This window comes from Pituophis catenifer, unplaced genomic scaffold, assembly GCF_029215685.1.
Source record: "Pituophis catenifer annectens isolate HBS135680 unplaced genomic scaffold, rPitCat1.0.hap2 SCAF_2, whole genome shotgun sequence".
Classification (NCBI taxonomy): domain Eukaryota; kingdom Metazoa; phylum Chordata; class Lepidosauria; order Squamata; family Colubridae; genus Pituophis; species Pituophis catenifer.
In genome coordinates this window covers 187,573,529-187,599,044 of record NW_027256882.1, presented here as the reverse complement: position 1 = coordinate 187,599,044, position 25,516 = coordinate 187,573,529, and the positions used below count along the sequence as shown (strand labels likewise).

General features: G+C 40.1%; 2 protein-coding genes across 4 annotated transcripts; one reads left to right on the top strand and one right to left on the bottom strand.

Moving 5' to 3' along the window:
• Window positions 1–385: 385 nt before the first annotated feature.
• YIPF2 (Yip1 domain family member 2) lies at window positions 386–23,638 on the bottom strand. Of its 3 annotated transcripts, none has more exons than XM_070938337.1 (9): window positions 23,084–23,638; window positions 21,559–21,704; window positions 13,139–13,219; window positions 10,520–10,607; window positions 3,233–3,349; window positions 2,100–2,266; window positions 1,779–1,961; window positions 1,061–1,211; window positions 386–927 (listed from the first exon to the last, which is right to left on the bottom strand). In XM_070938337.1, the coding sequence occupies exons 2-8, from the start codon at window positions 21,688–21,690 to the stop codon at window positions 1,095–1,097; spliced, it is 885 nt and encodes a 294-aa protein (XP_070794438.1). In that variant the 5' UTR covers window positions 21,691–21,704; window positions 23,084–23,638; the 3' UTR covers window positions 386–927; window positions 1,061–1,094. The 3 variants fall into 3 exon arrangements, with proteins under 3 accessions (XP_070794438.1, XP_070794437.1, XP_070794439.1); XM_070938336.1 differs by having other exon boundaries at window positions 23,130–23,638; XM_070938338.1 differs by having other exon boundaries at window positions 1,061–1,196; window positions 23,130–23,638.
• TIMM29 (translocase of inner mitochondrial membrane 29) lies at window positions 23,626–25,158 on the top strand. The gene is made up of 2 exons (XM_070938335.1): window positions 23,626–23,887; window positions 24,012–25,158. Exons 1-2 carry the CDS (start codon window positions 23,626–23,628, stop codon window positions 24,638–24,640), a joined length of 891 nt encoding a protein of 296 aa, XP_070794436.1. The 3' UTR covers window positions 24,641–25,158.
• Window positions 25,159–25,516: the final 358 nt, after the last annotated feature.

Genomic DNA, 25,516 nt, shown 5'->3' with positions numbered 1-25,516 from the left:
TATTGAATAAAACTGGGAGGGTTTTGAAGATCTGTTTCTAGTGGCTGGTTTCCCAATCCCAGGTTTAGATGAAGCAGCTTAAAATTTATTTGTATTCACCTATTTTGAAGTGCAGTTGAAAGAAGTGCCTTCCATCAGAAATGTTCCTCAAATGATTTGACTTTCCTTACATTGCTAAAAAGTCGCCTGATTCTCTCTACTAGTCATAGTTAAGGAAAGTTTAGGAAATTATTAACTTGTTCCGTTAGGCTTCTTATGGCTACCTTTGACATGATCACAAGTCACTCAGACAAGTCCTGGATACAGCAGACGTACTGGCTTTTTAACAGACATCCCTGCAAAGATCTGCTCTATATTAATGTAGGAAGTTAAGAAAAAGCTAATGTACTTTCCAGAGATGATAGTTTAATTCAAATTAGCCTTGCATGCCAAAGAAATTAAATGGTTAAATTAATTTTAAGTGATATTTTGGCTTATATGAGAACTTCACTTGCATAGTAATTATTTGCTAAACCCACAGGAATGCACTCATTTAAATTTTCCTGCTTTTTTTCTCTGTTGCAATTGACCTAGGATTTAGCTGAAAGATGTAAGAGATAAAGCCTTAATGCAACCCATCTCTTCTCTCCTCTTGCAATAGGCCACCCTGCTACAGCAGAGCAAATGGCAGCTGCATCAACCAAAGCAGCTCTGAATGCTTAGAATTGCCAGGCCTTGCAAGTGGCTTCTAGTGTAAGCTGCTTCCTAAATCAGGCCAATTGCTGGTGAGCTCTGGCTGGCAGCAACAAAACAACGAATTTTGAAATGGTAATGTATGACTTTGCTTGGCCCACTGGCAGGATCCTCTTCCAGGTCAGGGTTTTTATGTCTCTTGAATAGGGTGTCTTGAGTGTCTCTTCCCTGATACTTGATATTCAAGATCGATGTCTGTAAAAGAAGCAATTCAACAGAACAAATATTGGGGAGAGAGCCAAAGGTCAAACCTTTTCAACAGTGTTGTGATTCTGCATTTCCATTAATACGGATGAGTAAGGGGATAGTAATACTTGAAATAAAATACCTGCATATTTTTCAAAGTCTAGTGCAGGGTGTTATCAGATTCCTTTTCCCTCTGCTGCAGTAAATGAGGGTGTATGCTTCTGCTGTTGAGTTGCAGTTGTATAAGCAATAGGAGTAGAAGATGTGATGCTTGGTTTCTGAAAGAAATAGAGCTTCAAAAAGACAAGTTTAAATTGGTTGAAGCAGGAATCAAATAGGACTCTCTGTCCTATGTCCCCCCACCTGGATTTCATCATAATGACTGTCCTTACCCAATTTCTTAAAATGTTCAAAGGAGCAAACAGAAGCTTTTTTATTCCAAACCTTGGCTTCACAGATACTACTCATTTACTATTCTCTCTTTTCCCCTCCACCCCAACCCCCTTACTCTTCAGGATAGTCTAATGAGTAACACAGTGTTCAAAGATGTTCAGTGCTCGTACACTTTGCAATTTGCAACTACACACTTTGAAAGCATTTAACCTTTATTTTCAACTTGGAGACATGCATTACAGATATTGCATTTGGCCCAATTAAGACTGAATCTTAACATGGTCCACAGAAAAAGGGCAATTTTACAGAAAAAAATTATATATCCTAACTGAAACACAAGTCAAACTCTTTCATAAAATATGTTAATCTAGGCTCAAAAAACAAAAATCTAAACATGCTTATTTTCCAACTGAATAATATTTCTCTCAGCAACTGAAATAGGTTAGTGCAGAACAGAAGTTACATACCTTGCATCCAATAGCTAGGAGGATATGAAGAGAAACAACAACGGCCATTACAGCACAAGAAGCTGGCTTACTATCTGAACGGATAACTGGCCAGAAGGTAAGGATCAGAACTGAGCCTGACAACCCTATTGCAAGTATGATCAGGAGCCACTGCAGCCATGGGATAGGGATTAGCCACAGAACCTATTAAGGAAGATGACAGTGAATCACTCTGTCAAAATTTTACAGACTAACCCATCTTCCCCAAAAAGTGGCAATTCCTTGCAAGAATATATTCTACAGAGAATGAATGATAGATCTGCCAAATGCCTGACAACTTACCGCAGTAGGAATGTACACAAACAGTGAGTAGCCATAAATGCACACCATTTCCAGAAAAGAATACACATCAGTGGTGACATGGGCTCCCTTTCGCCATTGTAGATAGCCCCACAGACCTAAGGGTACCAGCCAGGCATAGCAGTAGATTACTATGCTTGCAATAGTCACTGCACAAGAAGAAAACTGTATTAAGTGCAACATTCCCTAGCAAGAACTAAAATTGAAGCATGTCATAACCTTCCATCATATCTACAAAGAAGGGAATGGGAATTCATAGAATAAACTAATTATGTTTTGTAATAGTCTGTAAAGTAGTCCTTTATTATCATTTTGATTCCCTTCCCCACCTTTACTTATAACTCAAGATGGCAAACGTGCCTAACATTCCTGCCTATTTTTTCACACAGCCCTGTGAGGTGGGCTGGGCTGAGATAATGACTGGCCCAAAGTAATTTCATACCTAAGGCAAACTCAATCTTTTGTTTTCTGCGCAAACTGTTTCTCAGTACTGATAAATAAACAATACATGTCTTCATTCCAATTCTAGGGGGATTAAATAAAAGTTGGGAGCCAGGATTTATACATTTTTAATAATGCTCTTCATTTGCATATTTTAAATAAAAGACAAGGAGATAGTTCTTTCCTTCTCATAGCCAAACATATTCATCTGTAAGTATGAATCAGGAGCTATGGTGGCGCAGTGGTTAAAATGCAGTATTGTAGGCTAACTCTGACCACTGCCAGGAGTTTGATCCTGACCAGCTCAAGGTTGACTCAGCCTTCCAAGTAGGTAAAATGAGGACCCAGATTGTTGAGGGCAATATGCTGGCATTGTAAAGGGCTCAGAGTGCTGTAAAGCACTATGGAGTGGTATATAAGTCTTAAGTGCTATTTCTATGTATCAAAATACTCAGCAGGCAACAAAAATAATATTTTTCCACGTATTTAACTTGCCTATTCTTGATATGGCTACACTTCTACCAACCAGTCACTCCACAGTAAGATGGGTGGCATATATATGTGTTTCTGTATATAAATTATACGCAGAAAAATGATTAGGAGTATAATTCAACAAGTAATATACTAGCCTCAGAACTGAAGTTCCAGGAACTACTTTCATATCAAAATCTCACCTTTGTGGAACTGAGGGCTGTAGTGGAAGGAGGAGCTCCCCCTTTTTTCCAGGAAGTAAGATAAGTTACCGCTGATGGCTAATGTAAATACCAATGTGGCACAGATCCAGAAAGGTCCTATGAGGGGCAAAAGAGCCAACACCAAAGAAAAGAACAAAAGTATAAGGAGTCTCATAAGGAATAGGTGTCTTAGCAGAGACTGCAATGGAAACAGGAAAGCCATTTTTATAATACAACAAAACAGAATTGGGTGTCAGTAAATTTTGCCACCTTCCTTAATATTATGGAAAAGAGGGTTTGAGGACAGATAGGACCAACAGCACTAAAACTACATTTCCATTATCAGGGATAAGGAAAAGGAGAAATGGACTTTGGCAAAAATGTTTGAAACTTAGCAGCACTTTAACAATGGGGCATGTATCTCAGCACAGAATTTGAGATCTTGTGGGAAAACCATCCTTGAAATAAAAAAGTTAACCATGGTGCTTCAGCCTACTATACTTGTGACTGCAGAAATGCTGCATGGCCTTTCCCAACTCTGCTATAATGGGCTGAAAACCAAGGACTGCTATAGGGCTTGTGTGCATTTGACAGGCAGAGTAAATGGAAAATTAGGAAAATGTGAGGCTTTCTGCAGATTTCTTGCATCTGTGAAAGTAAAGCAAGAAACTACTTTTGTTCTAGGTCTCTTATAGTTTCTGGCCTGTGACTCATCAACTACAGGTAGTTTTTGAAGCTACAGTGGCCTTAGAAAGGGTGTGCTGTAAAACACTTCTGTCGGAAAATGTGCTGCTCTCTTCCCCATGGTCACGACCACATTTTGGATGCTTGCCAATCGACTCGCATAAGCAACCAGTTGCAGCATCCTGTAGTCACGATTGTGATTTGCAATGGTTTTGGTCAAAAGACCCCCATTCGGGAGAGTGAATTCACTTAATGACCATGTGATTGGCTTAATAACTGGTTTAAAATGGTAAAAAGATCAGGTCTGGTCATGTGGATGCTTCAATTTACGACCAAAACAACTCAACAATCACAATTATAGTCCCAGTTATGGTCATAAATTGAGGCCTGCTTGTATTGTATTGCAAGTAGATGATCCTTAAGGGATGGACTCTAAGCCTCACTTTGTCCATTTATTTGGTGAAGACTTCTGTGGACTATTCTTTTAAAAAGGGATCTTATTCTTTACCCATCAAATTTATGAGCTGATCCCCAAATCAGAGATCTGAATCAGTCCGAACATTGACTGACTGTTGGTGGCAGGAGAAATAGAATAGAATAGAATAGAATAGAATAGAATAGAATAGAATAGAATAGAATAGAATAGAATAGAATAGAATAGAATACAATAGAATAGAATAGAATAGAATAGAATAGAATAGAATAGAATAGAATAGAATAGAATAACATAATTTTTTATTGGCCAAGTGTGATTGGATACACAAGGAATTTGTCTTGGCGCATATGTTCTCAGTGTACATAAAAGAAAAGATACATTCATCAAGAATCATAAGGTACAACACTTAATGATAGTCATAGGGTACAAATAAGCAATCAGGAAACAATATCAATATAAATTGTAAGGTTACAAGCAACAAAATTACAGTCACAGTCATAAATGGAAGGAGATGGGTGGTGGGAGTGATGAGAAGATTAATAGTAGTGCAGACTTAGTAAATAGTTTGACAGTGTTGAGGGAATTATTTATTTAGCAGAGTGATGGCATTCGGGAAAAAACTGTTCTTGTGTCTAGTTGTTCTGGTGTGCAGTGCTCTATAATGTCGTTTTGAGGGTAGGAGTTGAAACAGTTTATGTCCAGGATGTGAGGGGTCTGTAAATATTTTCACAGCCCTCTTTTTGACCTGTGCAGTAAACAATGGAAGGCAGGTTGGTAGCAATTGTTTTTTCTCCAGTTCTAATTATCCTCTGAAATCTGTGTCTGTTTTGTTGGGTTGCAGAGCCAAACCAGACAGTTTTAAAGGTGCAGATGACAGACTCAATAATTCCTCTGTAAAACTATATCAGCAGCTTCTTGGGCAATTTGAGCTTTCTGAGTTGGCACAGAAAGAACATTCTTTGTTGTGCTTTTTTGATGATGTTTTTATTTATTTATTTATTTTATTTTATTTCTATACCGCCCTTCTCCTGCGGGACTCAGGGCGGTGTACAGCCAAGATAAAACATTGCATATAAAATTTAAAAACAATTTAAAAAACAATTAAATAATTTCGGCCCAAGATATTAAAAACAACCCAATTAAAACCGAATTCAATTAAAACTGAGAGGATGGGATCAAGCCAGCCCGGCTAGATGGAATAGGTGTGTTTTCAGGGCCCGACGAAAAGTGCGGAGGTCTGATATCGTGCATATCTCAGGAGGTAGGTCATTCCAGAGGGCGGGTGCTGCCACAGAGAAGGCTCTCCCCCTGGGGGTCGCCAGCCGACACTGTCTGGCCGACGGCACCCTGAGGAGGCCCTCTCTATGCGAGCGAACCGGTCGGTGGGAGGCTATTGGCGGCAGAAGGCGGTCTACCAGATACCCCGGCCCTAAGCCATGGAGCGCTTTAAAGGTGGTCACCAACACCTTGAAGCGCACCCGGAAGACCACAGGAAGCCAGTGCAGCTCGCCTAGGAGAGGTGTCATATGTGAGCGCCCCCTCGCTCCCATAATCCCCCACGCGGCCGCATTCTGGACTAACTGTAGCCTCCAGGTGCACCCCAAGGGGAGCCCCATGTAGAGAGCATTGCAGTAGTCCAGGCGGAAAGTGACGAGTGCTTGAGTGACCGTGCGTAGGGAGTCCCGATCCAGAAAGGGGCGCAACTGGCGTATCAGGCGAACCTGATAAAAAGCCCCCCTGGCCACGGCCGTCATGTGCTCTTCTAAAGACAGCTGTGCATCCAGGAGGACGCCTAAGTTGCGAGCCCTCTCCGTGGGGGCCAGTGATTCGCCCCCAATAGCCAGCGATGGCACCAGCTGGCTATATCGGGACGCCGGAAGCCACAGCCACTCGATCTTGGAAGGGTTGAGTCGGAGCCTGTTTCTCCCCATCCAGGCCCACATGGCCTCCAGGCACTGGGACATCACTTCAAGGGCATCGTTGGGGTGGCCTGGGGTGGAGATGTACAGCTGAGTATCGTCAGCGTACTGATGGAACTCCACTCCAAAGCCACGGATGATCTCACCCAGCGGCTTTACACAAATGTTGAACAGAAGGGGCGAGAGGACCAACCCTTGTGGCACCCCACAAGCAAGGCGCCTCGGGTCGACCGCTGCCCCGGTCGCTGTTTTTGATGTTAGCTGTCCATTTTAGATCTTGCGATATGGTAGAACCTAGAAATTTGAAGGTCTCTACTGTTGATACTGTGTTGTCTAGTATTGTGAGAGGTGGAAGTATGGAAGGAGTTCTCCTGAAGTCTACCATCTTTTCTACGGTTTTGAGTGTGTTCAGTTCCAGATTGTTCCGGTCACACCATGAGGCTAGTTGTTCAACCTCCCATCTGTATGCGGATGGGAGGTTGTCTTCATCATTGTCTCAAATGGGACCGATCATTGTTGTGTCATCTGCGAACTTCAGTAGTTTAACAGATGGATCATTAGAGATGCAGTCAGTGGTATACAGAGAGAAGTGGGGAGAGCACACAGCCTTGGGAGGTCCTTGTGCTAATTGTACAGGTATCTGATGTGATTCTGCTTAGCTTCACCTGCTGCTTCCTGTTTGTTAGGAAGCTTATGATCCACTTACAAGTGTGTTCAGGTACCTGTAGCTGGTTTAGCTTAGTTAGAAGTGTGTCTGGAATGATGGTATTGATTGCTGAACTAAAGTCTACAAAGAGGACCCTTGCATAGGTCTTTGGAGATTCAAAATGTTGTAGGATGTGGTGCAGAGCCATATTAACAGCATCATCTGTTGAACTATTTGCTCAGTATGCGAATTGCAAGGGGTCTAACAGCGGATTGGTGGTGGTTTTCAAGTGGGGCAGCACTAGCCTTTCAAAAGTTTTCATGACTACAGATGTTAGAGCAACTGGTCTGTAGTCATTCAGTTCCTTGACGGTGGGCTTCTTCGGCATTGGGATAGTACAGCGTTCGAAGAAAGAAGGAACATAGCACATTTCTAGTGATTTATTGAAGATACGGGTGAAGATGGGGGCCAATTGGTCAGCACAGACTTTTAAGCAAGAAGGTATTATCTTGTCTGGGCTTGGAGCTTTTCCTGGCTTTTGTCTGTGAAATAGGTCTTGCACTTCCTTTTCTGTGATCACTAGGGGTGTGAACCCAATGGGATGAGGTCAGTTGTAGGAGGCTTGGCTGGGGTCTAGGATTTTTTGGCTCTGTCTCTTCGCCTTGCCTCTTTTGCCTTGATGTTTTCGCCTCTGGGTTATTAGCCACAAACTTTTCTCCTCAGCTGGCCTTCCGCCAGTCTTTCGCCCCAGCACAATGGCCACAGCTACTCCCTCTCAGGCGCTTCGCTGTAGCCCATACACAGAAGGAGGTTTCGTCCTAAATTTTTCGACACCTGGGACAGTTAGGGCCCAACAAATCAGCTAGAGGGGGAAGGAAGGAAGGAACAGCCTTAGTGAAATAGGAGGGAGACGGAGGGGGGGACTTCCACCTCTGGCTTTTTTTTCGAGAGAAAGAAGAACCCTTTTCAGGCCAGATATCCAAATCGATAACTAATGACAATGAATAATTATTGCATTAATTCCCACCCCCAAAAAAGGGGGGAGATGTTAGCAAACATCCCATTCAAGATTTAGAAAGGAAGAAAAGGAAATTGTAAAAGTGCTCCATTTCCGCCCCTGCCCGTTCCCCCAATTCAAAGGGAAGCACTCCTGGGTTTTTTTTTTTTGTTTTGTTTTTTTTTGCAAGGGGAAGAGTTAGTTGCAATTAATTTCTTAACCAAAAGTAACAGATAGTAGCGCTTCCTAAAGAGAACTTGGAGAGATTCATGTTTAGGAAAAATCCCTTTCAAATAAGGCAGCTATCAAAGATCTGATAGACACAAAGGATGGCTGTGTATTGTGTTGAGGGAAAGTGTCAAGTGGCATATCACCAAGGTTAGATCCTGTGTTGTTCAAAATATTTACAACTGTCTAGAATGAGAGGTTAAAAAAAGTAATTATCATATTTGTAGATAATAAATATATGAGAGATAGCAAATGCCTTAGAGGGCAATATCAAGATTCAAGAGCATCTTGAAAAACTGGGGAAATGGGCAGAAAGAAGCACAATTAATTTCAACTGGGACAGAAGTAAAATCTTTCATTCATGTAGGAAAAAACAAAGATTTGGTTATAGCAAATAGTGTGTGTGTGTCTGTGTGTGCGTGTGCGTGTGTGCTCCTGAGGAGATACCCTAACTTAGATTTTACATCTTCCTGCAAAAGACAGATTCCTTTCTTGGCAGTGTTTATCTTTTGTTATATTTTCCCTCCTTTTGTCTTCCTAATTGGCCACCTATTTGGTCCCCTATTAACAACACAAAAGATGTGTGGATTGCTGGTATGCCAAGTTGTAACATACACACCCCCTCCTGAAAATGTCTTGGGAGGAAAAGAACAAACAAACAAACTGAAGTGCTACTATCTGTTGCTTTTGGTTAAGAAATTAATTGCAACTAACTCTTCCCCTTGCAAAAAATAAAAAAAACCAGGAGTGCTTCCCTTTGAACTGGGGGAATGGCAGGGGCGGGAACGGAGCGCTTTTACAATTTCCTTTTCTTCCTTTCTAAATCTTGAATGGGATGTTTGCCTACATCTCCCCCCCCTTTTTGGGGGGGGGGAATCAATGCTGTAAATTATTCATTGTCATTAGTTATCGATTTGGATATCTGGTCTGATCTTCTCTCGGAAAAAAAAGCCAGAGGTGGAAGTCCCCGCCTCCGTCTCCCTCCCGTTTCACTAAGGCTGTTCCTTCCTTCCTTCCCCCTCTAGCTGATTTGTTGGGCCCTAACTGTCCCAGGTGTCGAAAAACCTAGGACAAAATCTTCTGCGTATGGGCTGCGGCGAAGCGCCTGGGAGGGAGTGGCCGTGGCCATTGTTCCGGGGTGAAAGACTGGCAGAGGGCCAGCCGAGGAGAAAAGTTTGTGGCTAATAACCCAGAGACAAAAACCTCAGGGGAAAACAGGCAAGGTGAAGAGACCGAGCCAAAAAAATCCCATTCCACTTGGCTGTTGGTGTGTCTGAGATGGGGGTTGTGGAAATAGGTGGCTGTAGTTTCCTTTCAAACCTGCAGTAAAACACGTTCAGGTCATCTGCTAGTTGCTTCAGCCTGGGAAGGTTTGCCGTAGCCGGTGATATTTTTAAGAGTTTTCCACATGTTTGCTGGTTCATTTGTTGAGAACTGATTCTTTAGCTTTTCAGAGTAGCTTCTTTTTGATGCTCTGATCTCGCTTGTTAATATATTTCTGGCCTGATTGTACAGCATTTTATCACCTTTTCTGTAGGCTTCCTCTTTGGAACGACGTAGCTGCTTAAATTTAGCTGTGAACCAAGATTTGTTGTTACTGTATATTTGCAAGTTCCTGGTTGGTACACATAGGTCTTCACAGAAGCTGACATATGATGTTTCAGTATCTGTGAGTTCATCTAAGTCTGCAGAGGTACTTTTGAAAACATTCCAATCAATGCAGTCAAGGCAGGCCTGTAGCTTTAACTTTGCCTCCTCCGTCCAGATCTTCATTGATTTAATTGTTGGTTTTGTGGTTTTAAGTCTTTGCCTGTAAGCAGGTACAAGGTGAATCATGCAATGATAAGTGTCCCACAGCTGCTCGTGGTAAAGACCGATAAAGCATCTTTTAGTGTTGTGTAGCAATGGTCTAAAGTATTCTTGCCTCTAGTGGAACAATTGACATGCTGAAAGTATTTTGGTAGCTCTTTCCTTAAATTTGCCTTGTTTAGATCTCCCAAAATAATGGCCAGTGTATCGGGGTATTTGGCTTCAGCCTCCATAATTTGGTCAGCTAGAGTTCGTAATGCCTTGTTTACACAGGCTTGTGGTGGGACATAAACATCAATTAGAAGAAAGGAGTTTGTGCATCAATTCTTCCCTTGTCTATTCATATTGTTTTGACTGGTCTTGAATGTGGGTTTAGCACTCTTGGAATAGCACTAAACACTGGAGGCTTTTAAGAAAAAAATGGACATCATTTATCTGAAATGTTACAGGGTTTCCTGTCTGAGCAGTGGGTTGGACTAGAAGACCTCCAAGGTCCCTCCCAACTCAGTCATTCTGTAATCAAATAAAGGAGAATATATTATTGGAGTAGGAACTTCTCTGGACTCACCATAGAGGTCAGGATTGTTCTGCAAGTGATGCCATACAAAGTTTTTCCCTGGTAGCGGAAGTAGGGAGCCTTTTATTCTCTCCAGCACCTGATAAATAGGAAAACACCATGCTTCAGCAATTAAACTCCCAAATTCTGTATAAATGTTGTGACGCCCAACTTGCTGGTGCCAGGATGCTTACAAAAACTTCCCTTAGTAATCCACTTCTGATCTTAATATTCTTATATTTAAAATGGCATTATGCAAAGCAAAGGGCCAGTTTTCAGTAGAATATTTATTTCATCAAATGGACCCCATAATGCTTGCTTAGAAAACTTTTAAAAATATGCCTATTGATAGCCCAATAGCAAAGGTAAGCAAGGATAGTAAAGAGGTTTCTATATGGAGGCAGAGCAACAGAAATAGCAGTTTGTATTATGGTAAACTGGAATGTGTTTAGCGGATGTGTTCCTTATAATGCTGACTTGTGCATGAGCATGCCCGGCAGCAATTTTCAAGAGCACTTTCAACTGTTTTTTTATAGCTCCCCAAGGATTCCCTGCTAAATTTAATAGGTATCCAGATCTATCAGACCACAAAAGACTACTGGAGGCCTTGAACAAACCCTCACACCTTGTATTGGACACCATTGTTCCTAGTCATGCTATAATTGCAGGGCAAATCCATGTATACTCATTTTAAAATTATTTTTATAACCAATAGAGTACCTGAAGTGAATTTCAGCTATTGAAAATATTATCTTAAAAGGAAAATTCCTATTCTGAATTAATGAGAATGCAATGACAATTCTTTTTCACAAACTGATCTTGAAACTAGATTCACAGCACAACAAACAGTTGAGTTGCAGGGCTCTGCTTCAGACCAGGAAATTAAACAATCAGAACAAAAAAAAAAAATTGGTTACCCAGTCCTTATTTTTATTTATTACATTCCACTAGTGTATCCACCCCCTCCCAGTATTCTGACAGGCTTTTGCAGTTGCAGTTGCCTCTTTCTAAAATGATCAGGGGGAAAAGATTTTGGTACCATTTTTTTATGGCTAGAGCGTTTTAGGAAATAAAATGCTTAAGGGAAAATCTAAAATGCATTAACACATATACCGTATTTTTCGGACTATAAGATGCACTGGTGTATAAGACGCACCAAGATTTCAAAGAGGTAAGTAAGAAAAAAAAGGTTTTTGCCCTCTCCAGCCCCCAGGAACACTCTGCAGGCCTCCCAAACCCTCTGCGCACCCTGTTTTTGCAAAAAACGGGCCATTTTTCGCAAAAATGGGACGAGAGGGGCGGGGCTTCAGGAAGCCAAAAATGGCTGTATTCGGTGTATAAGACGCACCAACATTTCCACCCTCTTTTGGGTGGGGGAGGAGTGTGTTTTATACTCTGAAAAATATGGTAGGTTCAGTTCCAATGTTTTTGTAATACAAGCATTTTCACAAGGATCATTGTTATAGAAAAAAATGGGAATGAAACAAAACTTGAAAAATGCCTTTTAAAATAGTTTATTTTTAACTGATTATTTTAAGAAACTTATATATACCTTTTATTTGTACAAATAACTCAAGGCAGCAAACATATCCAACAACTTTTCTTTCTATTTTCCCCACAATAATCCTGTGAGGTGAATTGGGCTAAAGAGACTGACCCAAGGTCACCCAGTTGGCTTTTACGGCTAAAATAGGACTAGAACTCACAGTCTCCCAATTTCTAGCCTGGTGTTTTAACCACTAGACTAGACCAATATGTGTTTCATTGTAGCTGTAATTCTACTACAAGGATTGAACCATGAGGAATTAGTCATGAATAAATGAAAGCATTACTATCACAATATTTTCTCTGTACTGGTACTTTCTACAAATACTATAATGATATAGATTAGATTCAAAACTGATGTTAACCAGATCCTTTTAATTCAGTTTGATTTAGTAATGAGAGTTAATGAGTTCATTCTTGTAGGCTGCAGGTAATAGGAACTGGAAAGTAATGGCCTTTATTTTGCAGAAATTAATTTCTATTTAAACTATTAGAACCATTTCTAATAATATGGATTTCTATGAGAGTTCAGATCTCATGCAAAAAATTATGTTTATAACAAAGTATTTTGCTTCCAATTAAAAACCAATTTTGTGCATAGAACAATATTTTCCTCATAAACAACTTTAATTGATGGAACTTGTCCCTTGGAGTTTGCAAGGGAACCATCTGAAACAAATGCGGGGGAAGGCGGGGAGGAGTGGAGTAGAAGCAAGTCCTGTCTCATAAACAGATTTCAGAAGCATAGGAAACAACACATGATGGCTTAATAATTGTTCTCTTCCCCCTTCAATACTAGGTGGAGGACAAAAATCTTGTAGTGTTTATTCAGTGTTTTACTTTTTTAGTGTCTAGCAATACAATACTGCATTCTGTTCAAAAATCACTAGGTTAAGGAATTATTTAATTAAAAGAATATTTAAATGATTGCTATGTTTAAATTCTATTTCCTGAATTTTGGAGTTTAGGTTACTCTAAACAAAAAATTTTCAAGAGACTTGAAGTAACTTTGGCACATATTAGAACTGCTTTCAGAATTTGCTTTTTGGGTTTGCCTTCAAAATATGGCCCCATGGATTCTAGTACCTGGTATGTGTCAACATTGAAAAAGGCCTGGTAATATTCAAACGTCCAGAAACTGGAATGCTTCTTCTGGAAGATCAAGAGCTGCAAGAATGAAAATGGAAATTACTGCTTTCTTCATGTCCAGGAGAGAAAACGGATATACAGATAATCCTCAAGTTATGAATGTAACAGAGCCTGCCCATTCCATTCGTAACCCAAGGATTCGTAGGAGTGAATTGCATAACTTGAACACAATCATTCCCTCCTTTCGCTCACGCATTCGCTAATCGAATGCATGGCTTGTTAAGTGTACATGAGGTATCTCCGGGTGGGGAAGGCCATGGGGGGCCTAGCGATGGAACAGGCCACCTGTTTCAGAGCACCCAAGGCCTCCCCCGATGCCCTGAGATACCACATTCTCCCTCCCCTGGGGTCCCCACAATTGCTCACACACACCCATCCTGCCACGCTGGGTTATTTACCTTGTGAAGTTCTGTCTCCTCTCCAGCCTGTTTCTTTGCCTGCTCCCGGTGAGCAGTAAGAGCAGAGGGAAAGTCGGATGAGCACACCCTGCTCGGCTTCTCTGACTCACCCAGGCTGCATGCCACTTCTGGAGTGGCGGGCAACCTCAGTGACTTTTCTCCAAAGGCTTCAAGCCTCCCACTGGCATGCAAAAACTTTTCATGCGCAGACTGGAAGCTTCTGGATGCCCTAATCTTGAAAGACTTCAGGCATCCATTCTCTGCAAAACTGGATGGGTGCTTGAAGTCACAACAGATCATGGCCCCCAGAAGCTTTCAGCCTCTGGCCGAAAAGTATTTATGAGCCTATGGGGTGCCACTTCAAAGAACTCCATAGGGCTTGAGGAGGACTTTGCCGGAGAGAATGGAGCCCCCGGAGGGAGCACTCGTCACTCTGGAGTTCTGTTTTCACCAGGAAAGGCCTTGAGGAAAAGCCTCTGCTGAAGAGAACTGAGCTCCCGGAGGGAACGCACGTCTCTCCGGAGCTTTGTTTTCACATTTCACAGTTCATTAACAGCCTTTTGTTTGTAAAAAAAAAAAAAAAAAAAAGAAAACTGATTTTATTTTAGTAAACTAAGATTTGTACAGACTTTGTGTGTGCTGCATTCTTTGGGGTCCATAGCTTGTGCAGAACACAAACGAAGGGAAAGCTTCAGTGTTTCAGGCCTTCCCTCCATTTGCAAAGCCTTTTGCTGCAGATCTTGTCCAGGCCTCCGTTTGCAGAGAACAGAGGCCTAAATTCCATGAGATCACTAAAGATCAGTAGCATGAGATTTTGGGATTACTGATCTTGTGTGATCTTGCGGTACTTTCGACCTCTATTCTCTGTGTTCTCACCAAAGGCCTGAAGTGCTAAAACAGGCCTAACAGTGCCTATGAAGTCCAGGGATGGGGGTGAGGATTGGCAGGACGAATGTTGCAGACCCTCTGCAATCATTTGTAAGGGTAAACAGTTGCCGTGGTGCTGCAACATTCGTAGTTTTGGGACTTGTTCGCAAACACTAGGGGGAACTTATTGCATAACTTCGAACATTCGCTAATGTCCATAACTCGAGGATTGCCTGTGTTTTATATTGGCATTAAAAATTATAAAGGTAAAGTACAGTCTGCAACATCAAATAATTACAACATAAAAAGCAGTTAGTTCAAGATGGAAATGATAGGGTCAGGAGGCAGGTCAGCACCTACTGAAGTTTCCCAATGCTTTTCAAATACAGCTCCATTGCAGAGCTCAAAGTGTTATTTTTTTATTGTAAAAGTTTTACCATTACATTTTCACCCCATTTTCACCCCCCTAACCCACCCCAACCTCCCCAAACCCCCCCTCCCTAGCCCCCCCCTAACCCTCCCCTCCCCCCCGGACTTCCATAGAATGTACCCCATCATTATCCCCTTTATATAAAAAAAACCTTGAACTCTAAAACCCCCCCAACCCCCATATCATTTTTCATCTTCAGATAGTTCAAATATTTCTATCTTAATATAATATAATATAATACTATCTTAATATAATACTACTTTCAGTGAAAAGCTATTTGATACTTCCTAGTTTGATATTTGTTCTGCACATAATCTATCCACTTTTTCCATTCACATTCATAAGTCTCTTGCGAGCGGTCTTTTAAATATGCTGAAATCTTCGCCATCTCAGCAAAACTGGCCATCTTCAAAGTCCATTCTTGAACAGTAGGCAAAGCTTCATTTTTCCAATATTTACCTATCAACAATCTCGCTGCTGTAATCATATACAAAATCAATTTTGTTTCATCCACTGTAAAACCCTTAACTATACCCAAAAGAAACAATTGTGGAGAAAATTGAATTTTTTTCTTCAAAACATTCTGCATGACCCACCAAATTTTTATCCAAAAAACCTTAACTTTCTTACAGGTCCACCAAATATGATAATATGTAGCATCTGTACAATCACACCTCCAACATTTTGGCTGAACATTAGGGAACATACACGACAATTTCTTAGGATCTAAATGCCATCTATAAAACATTTTGTAAAAATTTTCCCTCAAATTCTGCGACTGTGTAAATTTAACATTCTGAACCCAAATTTTCTCCCATGTTTCCAACATCACTGGTTCTTCAAAATTTTGTGCCCACTTAATCATACAGTCTTTAACTAGTTCAGTTTCTGAGTCCCTTTCTAACAAAACATTATAAAGTCTTTTAATATGCATTGGACCTTTCTCTTTTATATGTCTAACCAGCTCTTCCTCATGCAACATAATACCAATTTTTTGGTCCTCTTTCCATCTCAATTGTAGTTGATTATATTGAAGCCAAGTTAAATTAATCCCTTCGTCCAACAGTGTCTGTAAAGTCTTCAGCTGCCATCTGCCCGCATCTGTAAAAAGAACCTCTTTGTATAAAAACCCCCCGAGTGACATTATATTTATATTCCACATAATATGACCAAGATCCAGCCATAGCGGTATTTTATAATCCCATTTGAATCGGTGCTTCTTCCAAACTCTCATCAAAGAATCTCTAAGTATATGGCTTTTGAATACTTTATCCACTTTGTTGTCATAGAATAAATAAGCATGCCATCCAAATTCAAGGTCAAAACTTTCTATATTCAGTATTCCAGTCTTTTTCCTTCCAAACCAATCACTTGCTGAAGTTAAGGCTGCTGCTTCATAATATAACTGTAGGTTTGGAAGTTTAAGACCTCCCCTTTCTGGAACATCTTGCATAATTTTCAATTTCACTCTCGGTTTTTTCTCGTTCCAGACAAACTTATTCACTCCAGTTTGCCAAGCTTTCAATTGTTTATCACTTTTAAGCACCGGAATCATTTGAAACAAAAAAAGAAATCTTGGCAAAACGTTCATCTTAACTGCTGCTATTCTCCCAAGTAAAGACAGCTGCAGTTTTTTCCACATCTCCATATCTTTCTGTACAACTCGCCACAGTACTTCATAGTTATTTTGAAACAATTTAATATTTGATTCTGCAACCTGAACTCCTAGATATTTAACCTTTGGTACAATCTCAAAACCTGCCTTATTTTGAAGTTCATGTCGTCGATCTTGTGTCATATTTTTAACTATCATCTTAGTTTTTTTCTGATTCAATCTAAAACCTGATACTATACCATAATCTTGTATAATGTCTTTCATTTGGATTATTGATTCCATCGGCTGTGTTAGGGTAACAACCAGATCATCTGCAAATGCCCTTATTCTGTAATCCTCTTGCCTTATCACTATACCTTTCAAGTTATTCGAATCCCGTATTGTGTTCAACAAGACTTCTAATGCTAAAATAAATAACAATGGGGATAACGGACAGCCTTGTCTGGTCCCTTTTTCAATATTAAACTCTGATGTCAAACTTCCATTAATAATAATCTGTGCCTTTTGTTCTTGGTAAATTGCTGAGACCGCCTGTATAAATTGGTCTCCAAATCCCATTTTTCTTAAAGTCTTTAGTAGAAAATTCCAGTCCACTCTATCAAAGGCCTTCTCCGCATCCAAAAAAACCAGCACTGCAGAGATCTGTTTATTCTTCTCAAGATATTCCAATAAGTCTATAACTTGCCTTACATTATCCTTCATGTATCTGCCTTCTATAAATCCCGCTTGGTCATCGTGAATCACCTCTTGGATTACTGGCATCAGTCTGTTGGCTAATACTTTTGCATAAATTTTATAGTCATTATTTAAAAGAGATATTGGTCTATAATTTTCCGGTTTTTTAGGACCTACTTGTTCTTTTGGTATCAAAGTGATATATGCTGATTTCCATGATGGGGGTATTTTACCCCCTTGTTGTATATTGCAAAATAAATCTCTAAGTTGTTCCACCATTTCTGCTTGTAAAGTTTTATAATATACTGCAGTCAATCCATCTGTTCCAGGAGCTTTAGCTGTTTTCAGTTGTTTAATTGCTGTGATTATTTCCTCAACAGTTATAGGATAGTTCAATCTTTCTTTTTGTTGGCTAGTAATTTTTGAAACTCTTTTCTCTTCTAGATATTTTTCTATAAGTCCATTCTGTATATCATCTTTAGCATATAATTTAGTATAATAGTCTACAAAAACTTCTTTAATCAATTTTTGTTGAGAAATTTCTTTCCCTCCAATATCAATACTCTCAATAGTCCGCAAGCTCTGCTTCTTCCTTAAAGTGTAGGCCAACCATCTTCCCGGTTTATTAGCATTACAAAACGTATTATGTTTCGCATATTGTAAATTTGTTGCAGCTTGCTCCGCCAAGAGCATTTGAAATTGATCTTTCAAAAGTTTTATAGCACCAGATATTCTTTCAACTGTTGGGTTTTTAATGAGTAGCTGTTCCTTATTCTTTATTTCTACTTCCAATTCAGATCTTTTCTTTTGTCGATTCTGTTTGTGTTTAGAATTCATATAGATGAGTACCCCTCTCATATACGCTTTACTCGCATCCCGTACAATTTCAATTGGGGTACCCTTATTCAAGTTCATCTCAAAAAATTCTTTCATCTGTTTTTTAAGTTCTGTTATATTTTTTTCATATCTAAACAAATTTTCATTTAGTCTCCATGACCTTCTCTCAGTCTTTCCCATCTCAATTTCTATCCATACAGAACTATGATCGGTTAAAGTTCTTGGAAATATCTTTGTTCTTTTTGTTTTAACAAGTAAATCATCTGATAACAAGATAAAATCAATCCTGGAAAAAGATCTATGTCTATCAGAGAAAAAAGTATAGTCCAATTCTTTTGGGTTATTAATTCTCCAAATATCTTTTAATTCCAAATCTTCTTTCATGTCAAAAAAAGTCTGTGGTAGTCTGAGCCTTACTTTCGCCAAACTCTTTTTATCTAGTTTAGAATCGATTACTCCGTTCCAGTCTCCCATTATTAAAATAGATCTGTAATCCCATTGCAATATTTTATTATGTAAAGTCTTATAAAAATGATCCTGTTGTTGGTTCGGAGCATAAATTCCAATCAAAAGAATTTGACCGCTTGCCGTATGCAATTCAATTGCGATAAACCTACCACCTTCATCTGCTTCTATGATTTTAGCAGACAATCTTTTATTTACATAGATAACCACACCGTTCTTTTTTTCCGAGGTTGAAGCTATAAAATGTGTTCCTAATTTAGAGTTTATCAAGTATTTATGATCTTGAATTCGAATATGAGTTTCTTGTAAACAAATTATATCATTATTAAATTGTCTCAGGTATGTAAATAACTTCTGCCTTTTTTGTGGTGAATTTAATCCGTTAACATTCCAAGATAAAAGCCTAATTGTCATCTTGACCTTTCTGAAGTGATGAGCTGCCTTGCCTCGCTTCTTCTGAGGTCTTCGGCCTCGCTCCCCCCATGGCTTCACTTTGTGTGGTGCTTTTAGCTCCCCTTTTATGTTGACTTTCTTGTTGTTGTTTTTCTTTTATTTGCTTAGAGCTCAAAGTGTTATTTAATGAGCCTTGAGATAACTAATCCGGAACCAGCAGTGCATTGTAATTGGCAAGTATTCTACTAGGCTAGGCCAGTAACTGACAGTACCGTATTTAAGTATCAGTCCCAGGCTGTGAAACCCAATTTTGTCAAGTAGTTCTTTATTAGATTTGAAAAACATTAAGTGGGGTATTGCACAGATCAGTCCTGGTCCTCTATTCTTCAATATTTTTATTTACAATTTGGATGAAGAGAATACTTGTTAAAATTACAGATGTCTTTAAAATATTAGATGAGCTGGTTCTAACATATGGGTCTATTCCCTCCTCAGTTTTTTCACCTTAATTATGTTTACATATTTGTCTCCTTTTTGATTAAACCATCACTTGTATTTTCCCATTTACCCTGTTTCCCCCCCAATAAGACATCCCCTGATAATAAGCCCAATCAGGCTTTTGAGCACATGGCAATAAGGCCAAGCGCTTATTTCAGGGTTCAAAAAAATATAAGACAGGGTCTTATTTTCAGGGAAACACGGTATTATACATCATGGTATTTCACAAAATATGTTCATAAACAAAAATAATCTACTGCCATAATGAATATTAATGTTGATATCACATTGTTAATACTTTTTCATTATTAGTCTGAAATTCTGAGAGCAAGAAAGAATAAAAATAATCAGGGATGGGAAATGAAGTATGGTAAGAACAGACTGAGGGGGGAAAAAAATCCATTTGGGGAAATGAGGAATCCATGGTTGCCCCAATCCTTTGGAACAGCCTCCCTACTGAGCTTTAGAAGGTTCCACCTTATTAACCTTCCCACAGGCTGTGAAGACCTCCCTTTTATTCAGGCATTGGGCTACATAGGAAGTGAGCCCAACAAATGTAAATAGAAGCTAGAATAGTAGCTCTACCCGCATGGTGTGTAAAACAGCACCATCTCCAAAATTCTTCTGCTAAAATTCAGCACCCAAAAAAATCTGCATTTTGTAAATTTTCTTAATCCCCACCCTTAAACACCTTAACTGCTCCCCAAACAGCCAAAAATTGAACTTGCCTCTGTTCTCCAATTTAAAACCCTTTCAACTTCTTTAGTAATCACAAGCATGTTTAGGAGATTAAAGGTTATATGGCTTCCTGAAGTCTAGTCCCTCAAACATTGCCCATCCTAGCTAGTTTCAGAGGTTGGGGGATCAGATAGGAACAATGAGTTCACCATTGATCCCTGTATTGTGGCTGAGTTTGCTAATTTTTCTATTTTTTTGTAAATTAAATGATTATTTCTGCCCCTTCATGTTAGCATGCTAACGGAGCTAATTTATTCCTAATTTGTTGCATGAATTCCAAATTAACCCTTTTTGGAGCTTTAATGTGAATTTGTCAAGAAATACTATAGCCAAAGTAGAAAGGTTCCCTTGCATTTTTGTCTCAGAGTGTATGTTGATTTATGCTTAAAACACTTTGCAAGAACACACTTTTCAAAAACATTGTATTTTTTGCACATATTCTTCATAGTTTGATGCTCCACTTAACTGGTAAGCAACATCTAGTCTTCTCACCAGTTTCTGAAGACCCATGTAAGTAGTGAGTTAAGTTAGGAATCTTCCTTCTTCCCAAGATATTATTTGGAGTAAGTACATAGTACATAGTATAAGTGAGTACACTTATAAATCTTAAATAATTTCAAAAGCTGGATATATTCTTTAACAATTTTGTTTTCTTTAGCTAAAGAGATCTATTTGCTGACTAGGTAACTACTTCTATTCACTAGACAGTCTGATCCTAAAGACTAAAGTGGTATCAAGGGTGGTGTGAAAAGGTTGCATGAAAATCTCAAAGGATCCACAAACTGCACACACTTGCTGTAAGGGAAGAGACATCCCAAAGGATTAGGAGTGGACTTGTGGGCATAATCAAATATTACTGTATAAATAGCTGAATAAAAATCATCAGTTACAGTGAAAAAGTAGGGAGGTGCCAAGAATTAAGATGCAAATTTTCCTACTCTTCCATGCTGGGATAAAATGGGCATCATATTAAATATATATATCAAATATTGAGGTCAAATTTCATAGTGGCCAGGGTAGGTAAGATAATTACCAGCTAGACAGCCAAGTTTTTGGCTAGGGCCTGGATATCTCAATTCCAGTCCATCCTCACTTATGGAAGCAAAACAAATAACTCTGGACTAATCATCCTTCAGCCCAACTTTACATACTGTGCAGGAATGTTATTGCACAGAAAATTAAATTCTGCATACATCACCTTAAACTTTTGGAAAAACATAAATTTAGCATATATATAAAACAAATACATTACTATGTTCCTCTGACACGTTGGGAAAAATATTTTCTGCAATAAATAAGTATGTCTACCACTCTCTGCTAATCAAAACTTTTACTTGATATCCTATTATCTATGTCTCTCATGTGTACACTATATCCCAATTTATGTCAAAATGTCCCTAGACTAAGTTCATGCAGTTTCCTCCATCTCCCCAAAACTCACCTCAGTTTTGTCCTCCTCTTCATCTGGCTCATATTCCTCATTACAGCTGGAAGACATGTTTAGAGTTGTGTGGCTTTGCCTCTCACTAATGCTAGGAGTAGTAGCATCAGCATTCCCAGCCAGCAAATCCATGGCTTCATTAAATTCTGCAGAGAAAATATCAATCTCATCCAATTGACTCAAACTTCAGTCTGGCATTAAAAGGCTACCTGCAACAGCACTTTCTAAACTTAGGAAATTTTGCTAGTGTGTACTAAATTAAAAATAATTTTAAGTATTTAAAAAGCATGTGACCAAAGGCAGAAAAAGAATCTGAGCTTTTGCAGACAACTTGGATTTTTAAGGGGAAAAAAGTAGGAAATTAGAAGATATTTCCTCAGAGATTGGAGAAATCTTAGAAATGTTAATGATGCCCCAACAAAAAACTATCCACAAAATTATTATTTTTTTTGTCTAAATGTAAGACTTAGAAATTAAAATCCTCCCCAAATATGCACACACATAAAAATATCACTCAATATTTGTCAAAATAATGGGGGAAAGGAGCTACATTTATATTTACAGTAACAGAATCATTTTATCCATGCGTACTATCCACAAGAGTTATATTTCCCTTTCAGTTCTACTAAAGTCATTATCTTATACATTCAGAAAAATTAGAATATAGTGCAGTTTTAAGAGTATGACATGGAAAATAGACAAACATAATAAGAGTTCTTCTCTAAAGTACTGTATTTCATATTCAGAGAACTCTCTTATATAGGTTTAAGACTGCAGTTTTCCCTGTACTTTAACTTAGTCTAGTATGTATTTTTAGTCCCACTAAATTCTATAGTTATACAGCTCTTTTTATAGAGCTCTGGTGATGCAGTGGTTAGAATGCAGTATTGCAGGCTAACTCTGCCCACAGCCTGGAGTTTGATCCTAAAGGACTCAAGGTTGAATCAGCATTCCATCCTTCCAGGGTCAGTAAAATAAGGAGCCGAGTTGTTGGGGGCAATATGCTGACATTGTAAACTGCTCAGAGAGTGCTATAAAGCTCTATGGAGCAGTCTAAGTGCTATTGCCATTGTTACTGCTCCAGTCCTTAACAGCAGGCAGGTCCTCAGAAGCTAGGCAAAAAAAAATATTTACAGGCAGTTCTTGCATTACAACCATTCATTTAGTGACTGAAGTTATAACTGAAGAATAACTCACTGAAAAAAGTGAGTTATGCCTGGTTTTCACACTTACAACCATTGCAGCATCCCCAAAGTCACATGATCAAAATTTGGCCGCTTGGCATGTGGCAGGTATTTCCTAGGGTCATGTGATCATTTGTAACCTTCCCAAATGGCTTCCAACAAGCAATAGCAATAGGGAAAGCCAGATTCACTTAACCACATTTACACGACTATGAAAGGCAGCTCGGTAGATGGGGCAGAATACCCTTCAGCCGCTCGGTTCTCTCTTCCTTCATCCAAAGGAACGCCGAGTCTCCATGACAAACCAGGCTTGCCCTACCCTGCCCTCCCGCACTGATCACCTGGGAGAGGTGGAAGGATGAGAGGAGGATGTCAGGCGCTGCTTACCGACGGTGGAAAGGCACTCTGCAGATGCTCAGAGACGCCGAGGGCCGCACTCTAGCCACCTGTCACCACTCGTTTGCGAAACCGTCTGTTTTTTGCACGGCTCCACGTCGTTCATAGGACTGCCTCAATCTTCCTACGTGGAGGGGACGGCAAGGAGAGGAAGTCCCAGCCCACCGCTAAGCCACGGAAGGCCTATCGGTGAAGAGAAAGATCCGGCGCTGCACTCGAATATTACCCGAGACTCCTCCCCTACCGGCTGTGCTAAGGAGGCCGCCGCGGTTTCGTCACGGGGCACCTAGATTATCCTTCCCCTGCCCCAGTTGTGGCCACTGGAAGCGGGGAAAGGCAGACCTTTCTTGAAGATGTCGAAGCCTTGCATTCGGCGCCTGGTTATTTGGTAGCAGGAAGAGTATCTTCCTGTGTATGAACAGTTATAAACAGCTGCGAATGTATAACTGTCGAAGGTGGCCCCTCGTCCCTTTCCGACAACCCCCAGATGTGTCCCTACGGTCCTAAATGCCGGCGCAGGGACGCCAAGATGAGCTGTCTTCGGGGAGGAACTACCGGCAGCAACCACGTGACACGCTGCCTTTTCCTTCCCAGCCCTGACTTCCTCTTGGCTACCGTTTTGGCGGTCCGGTCGGGTTTGGCATCCGGTCGCATCTCAGGACGAGCGGACATGACGGGCCCTCCAAATCCCGGAGAGACGGGGGAGAAGAAGCCGAGTTTGGGGGGCCGTCTCCGCGCCGGCCGCCTAGGTAGCCAAGGCCGCTTTGCCCCTCGCAGGCCGGAGAGGGAGGCTGTTTGAGGCGCGTCTGCCCCTTCCCCCCCCCCAAACTTTCTTTCCCGCTCCTCTTAACGTGATATTTTCTGTCTCGTCAGCCTTGTGGTGGAAGAGTCTCCTGCACGACTATGCTGAAGCCTGCCGAGAAGTCGCCCAAGGCATCCGGCAGCGGCCGGTGAAAGCAGGGCTCTACCTATCGCTGCTGGCTGGAACGGTGAGCTGCAGCCTCCGCAATCCCAGTGAAGCTTCATTCGACTCCAGCCTCCTGGAAGCCTCGGGAACTCTCCTACTCCTCTCGCCCTGGACCCGCAGTAGCAGCTCGGAAAAACATACCCAGCGGCTAATGGTGCTCCGAAACCGAGGCCAGCTGCGGGTCCAGAACCTCGTGTTTTTCTCCCTCCTCTACGAGGCTCCTTACGACGCCGGAGCAGACCTCTATCAAGCGCACTGCAAGTACCTAAAGCCACGGTGGACTGATTTTCCCAGCCGGGTCCTCGATGTAGGCTTCTGGGGGCGCTGGTGGGTGTTGCACTCTAGAATGCAGAATTCAGATATTAACAATGAAGAGTTTCAGTATCTGCCAGAGCATCTCAGGACCATTTCTTTTAATCACTTGCACTCAGAAACCAACGAGAAACTTTTTGATGAGAAGTACAAAGCTGTGATTCTGACAGAAGAGCAAATCGAAGAAGCTGACAGGGAGAATCAAGGGCAACTGCATTCTTAATTAAAGCAGTTGGGTGACTGTAATATAATATTAGAAAACAAACCAAGGTATTTCATTTATTCATCTTTCTATTTTTTGCTAGGACTCAGTTATTCATTGCTGTATTCCTGATAGGCTTAGATGCAAGATGCAAGAATAAATGCTATCCAAAACTGAGGAGATGCTTGATGAGCAATTCTTAGTGCCGCCTGAATTGAAAAATTAATAATAGTTGAATTCTAATGTATTTATTATTAATCTCATGTTGTTTTTGATTTGTCGCCCAGGAAGGAATCCATTTTGATCTGGGTGTATATAGATATTCAGTTTTTTTTTAATTCTTTCAGCTATAATTGCTGCAAATATCTTGTAGTCCAAATATCTGCAGTCATCCAGGCCATATCTATTCTGGACCAAGATTGGTGTGGGCAAGAATAGAATGTGTATTGGTTTTCATCTTCATGTATTTCTCTCCATACGTCTCTCAATTTTAATTCCGATACCATATTAAAAATTTCTTTTGATAGTGTTTTTTTTTATTTTTCTTGTTGCGCTTGTAATCTTTTTTTAACATCATCTATGGCATTATAATCTCCAATTAGACAAACATTTTCATATTCCAGATCTATTTCTTTGCTGTGTATTTTTTTAAAGAATTTGTGTTGATTTTTATTAGGGGCATATATTACTATTAAAAATTATTTTTTCCTTCCATTTCTAATTCCACCATTACAATTATATCCTCCTCTTCTGCATAGATTAACTTTGATTTTATCTTTTCTTTTACATATACCACTGCTCTCTTCTTTTTTTGTATCAGTGATGTGTATAGTTTTCCTATTTTTGGATTCTCTAATAGTTTTTGATGTTCTTTTTTGATGTGTACCTCTTGAAGAC